Source organism: Pterocles gutturalis, unplaced genomic scaffold (assembly GCF_000699245.1).
Source record: "Pterocles gutturalis isolate BGI_N339 unplaced genomic scaffold, ASM69924v1 scaffold35283, whole genome shotgun sequence".
NCBI classification, from domain to species: domain Eukaryota; kingdom Metazoa; phylum Chordata; class Aves; order Pterocliformes; family Pteroclidae; genus Pterocles; species Pterocles gutturalis.
This window is the reverse complement of record NW_010126850.1, coordinates 1-10,804: the sequence shown is the minus strand read 5'-3', so window position 1 is coordinate 10,804 and position 10,804 is coordinate 1. Positions and strand designations below refer to the sequence as shown.

The following is a 10,804-nucleotide window of genomic DNA, read 5'->3' as shown; positions in this document are numbered from 1 at the left end:
CACCGTGCAGCGGCCCTGGCTGCGGGATGAGGCTGCTTCGGGGGCAGAAAACCTTGTTGGTTAAAGTAGTGAGATAGGGGGGTTTAAAGTTAAAAGGGATCGAAAGAATGACTAATTGAGAATAGCTGTTCGGACAGTATATGATTGACTGCAACGATGAGCACTTCTGACACCATAGCCCACAATTACTGGCAAGAATATTTGTACCTAATTTGGCTAGTTCGCCAACCTCCAGTACATCCTTGTAGAACTTGTCATTGTAGCTGACAGGAAAAATGACCTGGTTTAGCCTCTTCAGCTGCTTAATGTTGTGTGGCGTCACATCTCCCAGCTCGATCCGGCTACTGGAACAAATCAAAACATGCTTAACATCTGACACACTGCAAAATTTATAAGGACACAAAAAATTAATTATTTTATTTATGCTTAGGAAACTGTCCCACTTAATAATCAGTTCAATACATATTTGAACTGCAATGTTCTACCCATACAATTAAGTGTTCTGTTGGTGGCTGATTTAATTTGCAAACCCAATTTCAGTTGGTACTATACAGTCAGAAGTTTATTGGGCCACACTTAACACTGACATAACATAGTATATGTGTTGTTTTATTGGATGGGAGAGAGGAAAACACAAATCTCTGTAGGAGTATTAGCTTGAACTTTATCCCACTAATTTCCTGACTGATCATCAAGATCGGGACAAGGAAGAAAAAAAAAAAAAGGAAAGGGAGAAGGGAAGGGGATAAAAGGGAGAGGAGAGAAAAAAAAGAGATAAAAGATGAAAAAGATAAAAAAGAAAAATCAAAGAAGAGCAAAGAAAGAAGGAAAGAAAAAGAAAAAGGAAAAGGGAAAAAAAGGAAAAAAAAGAAAAAAAGGAAAGACAGGAAGACAAGAAAAAAAAAGGGGTAGGAAGGAAAGAGAGGAAAGGGAGTTCTAAATGTCCTGCAGAGATTTAATGAAAAGCCCCCTCTGCCCATAGGCAGCTGTTGGACTAAAACTGCCTAGCAGCTCCTGCCAGTGTTGTTGCATCCCCCCCATGCTGTTCATCACCATCTCACTTAGTGACCATAAATAAGTCACTGCAGTTTTTTTCAGGGGTTTGTCAGTTTGCTAGCCTGTTAAAAAGCTGACGGCATGAACCTTATAGCCTCAAATGACTGCTCCAAATACAGGGACAACCAGCCATGGGCATGCTTGAGCCTCAACCAATGCCTCAACACAGTCATGGAAAAGACTGGCGCTGAATGTGAAAGGCCCTGGCTCCAAGTACCTTTTGCATATTGAGCAAAATGTACGTTCCACCTTATATACACTATATGTTTGATACATACGACAAAACAGATACAGTTCTTTGAAAAGTTGATGGGGGTAAGGCAGTTCTTCTCCAAGATCCTATTACCTTGCCACACTTCTTCACACACTCCACTACCTAGCACCAGCAATACTTGTCCATGCAAACACTTCTCTCTGAAGTTATCTGAATTTTCACTGGCTCTACTACGTACGGTATTTTAACTCTCAGTAGTTTCATTCCTGTTTTTTTTTCTTTTATATGTATATATAAATGCTTTCTCAACTTCAAGATAAAACAGGGCCTGAAAATTTATGCCCAAAAGACAGACATCATTTGCAACTACAGTGAGATATTAGGCTAGAAATGCTCAGTAGCCTCAGCTGAAGAAGTGTCACTGCAACTCTGACAGCTTTGTAAAGACATTCTATTTTTTAATATCCTTCATCACAGTGTCCTGGTGAAGGTGAGACAGAATTAGCTATCTTCATAATAGCTAGCAAGAGGCTGTGTTTTGGATTTGTGCTCAGAAGAAAGCTGATAAGAAGTGATGTTTACCCACTGCCAAGGACGGCAGACTGGAGAAGCTGGGAGGGAGCACAGCCCCAGTTACTCACCCAGGATTTGATCTTAGGTTCAGGACTGAGACCCAAAGTGGCCAATAATCTATTCCTTAACATACATGTCATGCCCAGTGTATACATGAGGACCCTCTGGAAGATCGTCCCTTTTGGTTCCGGATCTCTTTTGCTCCGGGTCATCTCGCTCCAGGTGGTCGGTCTCCCACGGCCTTTTCCCCCCACCCAAGTCAGGTCTCAGTCTGGGACACTCGGACTGTTATCTCTGTTCCATGAGTGTGGTTTCGGGACTCTCCCTGCTCCAGGATCGTTAGCAGGGAGCAGGCTGAGCCTTGTTCATTGGAGGGGGGAAACACAGTATCACTGTGTATCACTCATTTGTATATTTGTATATAGTGTTATTTTCAATATTATTGTAGTTTAGTTATTAAATTATCCTTATCTCAACCCACAAGTCCTTTTTTCTCTTTACCCCTTTAATACTCTCCCCTATCCTTGGGTGGGGCAGGGGGGAATTGTGTGAACGGGTGTGTGGTTTGGCCCCCATCTAAGGGCTAACCCATCGCACACGGATATGCGACTGCAGTGTCACTGCCCAGCAAATTTTTGCTGCAGTCCATGAATTTAATGCCTGCATCTGGTTATCTTAAAAGGGCTCATATGTTGAGAAAAGAGGGAACTCCGAGTCAAGCCTGCAGAACAGCTAATTTCCAGCAGGTCATGCAATACCTGCTGACTTCCCCTTCTCCACTTGCTCAGTATCAGGCCAGTTTCACAGAAACAAGACACCATTGCTGCTGAAAGACACAGGTCTGTGCTCCCCAGGGACTGCCCCTCCATAGCACTGATTTCCTGCTGTAGTGTCAAGCCCAGAAATTAATCTTAATTAGAACCAACCTAGTCAAAAAGGGAAAAGATCAGTGTTTTGACTGCTTATTTGTCTAATCCAAATACTTGGCTTGGAGGGGAAAGAATGGAGCAAAATGAGTCACAAGGCAAGGGCAGCAGAGCTGTTAGTCTGTGAAACTGTGGTCACAGGCTTAGATCCTCTTCCATGCACTTTCCAGATACAAATGTTTAACCTAACATTCAACACCATTTTACTTGTGCTTACCTTTATTCCCTTTGTTTCTATCACAGCAACTTAATCTTCCCCCTTCCACTCCTGCAGAAGGTTGACGGTGTAGGTCTCTCAGCTCATGAACATCTTTGCAGTGTCCCTGCCACACCACTACCATGTCCCTTAACATTACTTCATGAAAGCAAGCACAACTTATTCTAGATACCCCCTTTAACAAGTTTCAGATTTAAATTGACCACAAAATATGAAATTAAGTTTATAGCTACACTACATGCAGCACAGATAGACAGATGTAGCAGTTCCTCATCAATTTTACTGATGCACACAGAAGTTAGCTATATATTGTAATACTTAAATACTTTTGAAAACATAGTATGTTAAACAGAAAACTTAGATGACTTTCCAAGTAGTGAAAGCTAAGCATAAGGAACAGAAACTCTTCCTCAAAGAATGAGGACAGGTCACCTTTGCAGACTCGGAAACATCCTGCTTCAAAAAATTAATCAACAAGCATTTAAAAAATTTTAGCTACTGTGGACTTTGTTTCTGGGAGACAAGCTCTTGAACCTGTTCCTCCTGCCAAAGTCCACAGAAGCCAGCTTAACTGAGCACCATTTTGAGCAGAAACACTTCCGAGGAACTTGCTTTTACAGATGCAACATACGACAGAAGCAGCCCAATCTGGCCACGCTCCAAACCTACCCCAGCTCCAGTAAAATTCCTGTATAGAAATATGGTAACAGAATGCCTTTTACCAGAAAATCATGGAAACTCTGATCTGGGCTGAGTTACAGAGGAAACCACAGCATGCTGTTGTGCATTATTTATTTTAAGTACTCTGAAGTCTGCTCAGAAGAGATAAAGAATACTTCATATTTAGAATTTAAAACAAATTCAATAAGTACATTATATAAACTTTTATTTACATAAGGCATCAAAATTGCCCTTTTTCACAAAAGGGTCATTTTCCCTTTTACCAATACTTTGGTGAAATAAATGTCACATTCCGTAGACTAATATTCATGGGTATACTTGTTCTGAACAGGTATAATCCAACATACAAGATGAAAAACCAAATGCAAAAGATCTAAGCATACTATTTCATGAACCACTCTGCAGAACAAAGAATTAAGGCTTGTTTGCATCACAATGATGATCAATCATGCATCATTTATTCCCACAAAGAATAAAATTAATTTCCAACTGGAGCAGGAATAGCAAAAAGAAGAAGTCTGGTATAATCCCCATATTGTTTACACCAAAAAACCATTTGGCATCTTAGAAATTAGACTGAAAAGTAGGGGGAAAGAGAGGAAAACAGAAAATGGCCCTTACTTCAGAATCCTTTACAAACATTTCCAGTATCCATTTACAAGAACCCTTCAGTTTAAAAAGGAAAAACAGGACATTCAAGGACTGATCTAGAAACATCTTCAGAAAGACTAAAGTTACAGTTCCATTGGTCATGAACATGAAAAATGCAGAGAAAATACATTGTCTGGAATAATGAATTCCACACTGAAATCCCCAGGTAAACAGCATATATACATTAAGCTGAGTCTAATACATCTGATTTATAAAAATGGTAAACCTGTATTATTTTTCGGCCTGATTTAATAATTCCTGAGTTTTAGATCCCTGCTGAGCCACAGCAGACAAAACTCTGAATGATGTAGTGAAAAGTTTTGCAAATCACTTTCAACATAAGCTCACATTTTGTTCAGCAACTTTTTTCAATCATCAATAAAAGTCAGTCTTCCAGGTCCTTCATTCTTCATCCACCTCCGGTATCGCTTCCATCGGGGATCCATGGCCATCTTCTTCTTTAACTCCTCCTCTTGTTCTCGTTTATAGACCTGACAGACAGACAAAAGTTTTTTTAAAAGGCTGAAGAAACAGATCAAGTGAACCTCAAGGAAGGTGTAATCTTTTGTAGTTCAACCATTCACCAGTTTATTTTTTTCATAGAAGACTGAATTGCAACATAGAGCAGACCTTGACCAAAATAAAGTGTAGGAGCACCTCCACCTGAGGAGCCTTCTGGCTGTAATTGAGATGTTCTACATTTTTCCAGAGAGCAGAACTACCTCCTTGTAAGACAGCGCTGCAAGCTCTGGAACTTTTTTGCTGAAGAACTAGATGTTCACGCCTTCAGCAAACTAAAATTTACAGTAAAGAACTGCTAATGCTCAGAAAGCTAAATTTTGAGTCCCTTCTCAGGACACATACTGTTCAATGCAGTTGTTCAGCGCCTCGCTTCAGTTCTTTTCCCACTTCAAAGTAATTTTCTAGATAGAATACCTGCTACGGAACTTGTTAGTGCTAATTAAGTTTCTCACTAAGTTAATATCTCTGCATTGAAGTATTGGCAGCACAAAATTATAAGTAATTACATTCTGTCAAGAAATGGTGTCATTGCAATTAAATCTACAATTACTGGCAAAGTCAAGTATCTAAAAAAAGCAACAGTATCTGCATTTTTATTCTGGAAGGCAGTTTATGTAGACACAGACAGTGTAAATCTCAACACCACACAGTTTTATGCCATTTCTGTGTCATTTGACTTCTTTCTGGAAGGGAATTAAATTTAAAGATCTGCTATGCATGAACAAGATTTTAAATATATTATAGATGGCTTTATAAATACACCAGCTCAACATTCAGTGATCATACAGGTTTTAAGAATCAGCAAAGCAACAGGAGAAAAAATACTATGGAGTTCCATGATGTACCCATGTATTGAATTATCGGTCTTTCCCATCCTAAAAGGACATTGGAAAACTGAACAATATGCAGACAGGCATCTCCAGTGATCAAAGAACAGAGCAACTTTTGTGGAGAAACACCTAAGCTTATTTTTCAGCCTAGAAAAGGCATGACTAAGTCTCAAGTAAGGATATGGTAGGGGTACACAGCAGCACAGGTAGCAGAAGTAAATAGAAGGTATTATTATTCTCCATTTCTGATAACACAAGAACCAGCAGGTGTCTGGGTGGCTTCAAAAAAACCCCATCTTCTAGACATACTGCTGAATTCATGACCAGATGGCACAGCAGACACTGCAAGTTTTAATGCATTCAAGGAATGCTAGATAAGTTTATTAAAGAAAAACCTCATTAAAACAATGCCTACAAAGACAATTTCCTTTTCAGGAAGTCCCAAAGCTGCAAATTATACTGGATTTTTATATATATATATATTCTTCACTAAAAATAACTGCTGGCCACCACAGGAGATTACTTCAGGCTAAAAAGACCTTCACTTCTGGCAAAAACAGCTCTTTTATATTCAGTGACCAAAGCATCCCTAGTTAGAAACAGCAGGGATATTTCTCTACAACAGGACATCCATCCTATTTTACTTTTTCCACATAACATCTGCTTTGGCTAGCAACATTACTCTATCTTTGGACTTCCAGATTGTTTTCTACCAAACCCATCATAATTCAACATGTATATACCTGTTGGCTAATCCATTCCTTACATTAGCATCCATTTTACGAATTCCCTCTTCAAGTTTCTAGATTAATCCACCTCTGCCTACTTTTAAAAAAGAATTATCTTATCTTTGGTGCCTTGCTAGCAGCAAAGGCAGTTCTGCCACCACCCCATTTTTTTTCCCAGTGTATGCAAAGCAGCATCATCATCTCCTCTTCCCCTTATTCTCACTTTCTCTTCCAGAAACCTCCCACCCAGATGGCAAACAGATGAGCTTCTGTGGAACAATAAAAGTATTTTGTCAAACTGACAGGCATCCCAAGCCATTCTGGACTCCAATTCCATGCTGAGGCTAATGTTCTTTCACTGCTCTCACAGAAAGCTTAAGAAAAATTAAAAATAAGAGTGAAGAAGTAATGGTTTAGAAGACTGATTAAATGATCAGATGAACATATAGGTTGAGATGATCCAGGTAATCCTTATTACATATTACTACTGTTTGAAGAACAGTCTTCAACCTACTGTAATAAATTTGTCATACCACATTGTTATAAAAAAGCCTTTCATCAGATTCAACTAAATCTTGTATGCATAGAAAATCACAAGAGCATGGCCCTTGACCAAACAAATCCCCTCCTATATGGTCAGGGGCTATTGCCTAACAGTCCATGAGCATACAAAGTCAAAGAAAACACACCGAGTGGTTGTCTAAGAGTTTTCAATTTAAAAAGCAATAGCTAAAATCAAAGCAATGCTTCACACAGCTCCATCCGAAGCACCTTCACAGAACAGCTGTTCCTACTCTGGAAGTGCTGGATAACCACCATTAACTCCTCCACCAGAGCCACGCACCTCATAGTTTTCCCGTATCCACAGCTGCCGCTCAAGAAAGGTCTCTTTTTGATGATCTTCTAGGCTGTCAAACTGAGACTGAGACATTTTCATGTACCTTCGTATGATATACAGCTTCTCTTCCACACCGTACTCTTGCCCTTTAATAGTGAAACAGTAAATCCACCAGCAGTACCAAACTATGTATTTGCACAAGTAAAAAGGAGCGAGAAGGATCTGAAATAGAAGGATATCATATATCTTGGGCTTCTGATAACCGCCTTTTATATCTATTTTATTTTTAATAATGTCTTTGATGATCTCTTCCTCTTCTTCACGAATTTCTTCTTTAGACCTCCTGTTCTTGCCTTTTTCTTTTGTCTTGTTGAGTAAACCTTGTTGCCTGGCAATCTCAGTAGCTTGTATGCGGTATTTTGGCACTGTAGATAGGTAGTTGATCGCTTCATTGTAACTACTCCACCAGCTGAAGAACTGTAATTGAAGAACAGTGAAAGTAAAAAACGTATTTTTATACAGACACACTCCTATCTGGAGGTTTACCAGGAAATAAATAATTCTGTCATACACCTTTAACCACAATTACATTACAGCAAGGGTAAAAACTGAAGGTAACTGTAATTCTTCCGCAGTATTGTAGAAGCTATAATTATTCCTCCAAACTTAGTAAGGCACCTGGAAAATAGATGTGTATCTCACAGCAATATACAGTGATGAGCAAGTACAAGCAGACATCGTTCAGATCAGTTTTGTTCACAAGAAGATGGTAATCTCCTGAAGGTTAATGCTAGGCTGTGCCAGCCATTCTCAGAAGTCCCTTTGGTTTAACAAATAGTCAATATACGAACATTTCATTATAAAATTGTTACCCATTTAAAACAGGTAATTCAACAACCCCCTCTAATCTCCAGATACCCTTTGAACTTAAATGGGAAAAAAAAACAAACAATAAACCAGAAATGTGGTGCCTGAGTTGAACATGCCTTATTGGGGCAACTTTTTTTATAAAGAGCAGAATTTCACACTGTTCACCAAGACAAAGGGCAGCTATGTGCACATTATACAACCTTATGAAACGCCAAGATGCAGAAACAACACAAAGCAACGGAGGCAAATCAGTTTACACAGACATTTACACTGCATTTGCAATCATCTGGCAGCTAGACTGCAGGAAAGTGAGTGTTACACTTACAGCCAAAATAAGAAAGAGGTGAAAAGGAACTCTGTAATTGGAAGTAAGATTGAAGAGAAATCAAGTATTTTGCTGCATATGCCATTGGAATTTATTATTCCAAGCTCTCAAATTCTGATCAACATATTTTTGTTTTAACTTCGAATATGCCACTAAAAAGTGAGCTACCTGCACGACAGAATAAGCTGTATCTTCATCTCTTAGAGTATTTTTAATGATATTTGGAACCAGAAATCTAACAGATACCAAAGAAAAGTGTTATGCACCTTCTTCCACTTAAATATTTGTTAGCAACAGCACAAGTTCTCTCATCTAAAACACAGGCTGTTGCCTTGACCTTGAAACTACCACCCTCAGAACAAACTTCACAGAACCAAATTCACTTCTCTCCCAACTTCATTGCAGTGTTTAAATAAACACTGTAATGTGAGATTCACACATTAGTAAACTCACAATATTCAGCCCTATCATCTGTATTGAGTCTTGAATTTAGTTTGCAATTAGTCAGTTTTTTTTAAAAATTGCTTATGCAGCTTGACATGCTGATTTGGAGCACTAGTTCTGCCTGTCCTCAGGAACAGGCTATTCTCAGCCTGCCATGCAGAACTAGGTAAATTCTTCAGAAAAGCTGCACTTGTGACTATGGAATATCCTCCAATTAAAATAAAATAAACTCCACCTTTGTCCAAGGTACCAAGGGCAGACAAAAATTCACTCAGTATGTCCTGACTTCAGACTTGTTATGGACACCACACAGAAGTTTAACACAGCAGGTAGCAATGGGCCTCCTCACTGACACTGTTTAATACTTGGCATGTTATGAGAGCTGCAGGCACTTCTCTTCCCATTCAGAAACTCACTGAGCAGTGTCAAGTAAACACGAAATTTTACCTGAAACACAGAGATGGCACACACCGTAACTAGAATCACTATTCTGACATCCACTTTAGGTGCCAATCTCCTGCTGTAGTAGTGATAATAATGCCTGTAATATTCTTCCGGATGATCCAACATGTAGTCATAATCTTTACGTGTTTCTTCATCCTACAGGATGAGACGAAAAACATGCACAGGTTCAGGTTCCTGTTTTCACTTACTCTGTTATATCTGTGTTTTACATCTCATTAACGACCATGCTGCTCTAAAACTTGCAATAGCCCAACCAAGTAGGAAGCACAGAGGAAAATTCTTGGTCCTTTTCTCATATTCTCAATCAATTTATTCTCACACTCATCTGCCCACACACATCTAACATATGCAGTCTTAAATGCATATGCATGCACTGCGTGAAGACAGTTAATACTGGACTAAAAACAGGCAACTGAAATCCACATAAGTATTTTTAACTTCAGAATAAGAAGTACAGATGGACTAGAGTTAATAAATATCACTCAGGAAAAGATTTCCAGATGAAGAATCTATTAAGAGATTGTCTTACAGATCTTTTAGAATCAGCTTATGGGGTTGTAGAATCTGCCCAATGGAAGGCTGTTCCAAAACCTCACTGTTTTCTTTTTCTCAGCATTTTTCTCATTTTCACTCACATAATTAAGAGATGAGAAATTTAATTTTGTCAGCCTCAACTGCGTTCCTTTCTCATCCCCCCAAAAGTTCCCCTTTTTCTTCCTCACACACGTACAGGTTTCTTTCTTCCATTTCCGAGTTGCATCTTTGCCAAGCCACACATATTTTGCTGCGATAAGCCTCCCTTACAGACCCCGTATGCTACAGGAGTCCCTGTTACTTTTTGTGTAAAGGCATACCTCCAAGACAAAGCCCAGTCCGTTCATTCTACATACAAAGGGATCTTCAAGAGAGCTATATCCCCTCCCCGCACTCTTGGAATAGCAATTGAAGAACGTTTTGAAGGTGTGGTTTTTTTCCCCTCCCTGACTGCTGGTAGGAAGCAAGCCGGCGGCCACCACACAAAGGAATGCAAACCCGATGCCGCCGAGTCTGCCGCGATGCACCCAAAGATAAACCCGAGAGGCTCCGATCCTCCCCTGGGGAAAAAGACACCTGCGAGGCATGCGCGGCCGAAGTCCGGCAGAATCCCGACGGTTAAACCGGATCTCTTTTGATGTGCGCTTCAGAGACAGATGTAACAGATGAGTGGCAGCCGTCGAGCAAAATTCGGAGGGCATCATATACCTTCCAGCGTATTTTAAAGTCACGGCTTCTCACAACATGGGCTCGCTTAACTTTGCCGCCTGCGGTTAACGCCCGAGCTGCCCGCACGCACAGAGCCGGGCGGCTCAAGCGCCGACACAGAGAAGAGGAGGGGACCGTGCCCCGAGCGGCGTGAGACCCGGGGGCGTTAGTGTCCCCCCCGGGCCCCACCTCCCCGCCCGAAACCGAGACCGCCGGAGGAGA

General features: G+C 40.2%; 1 protein-coding gene across 1 annotated transcript; it reads right to left on the bottom strand.

Moving 5' to 3' along the window:
* Positions 1-4,109: 4,109 nt before the first annotated feature.
* On the bottom strand, positions 4,110-9,483 carry DNAJC25 (DnaJ (Hsp40) homolog, subfamily C , member 25). The gene is made up of 3 exons (XM_010079111.1): positions 9,323-9,483; positions 7,243-7,713; positions 4,110-4,809 (listed from the first exon to the last, which is right to left on the bottom strand). Exons 1-3 carry the CDS (start codon positions 9,443-9,445, stop codon positions 4,687-4,689), a joined length of 717 nt encoding a protein of 238 aa, XP_010077413.1. The 5' UTR covers positions 9,446-9,483; the 3' UTR covers positions 4,110-4,686.
* Between the last annotated feature and the right edge of the window lie 1,321 nt (positions 9,484-10,804).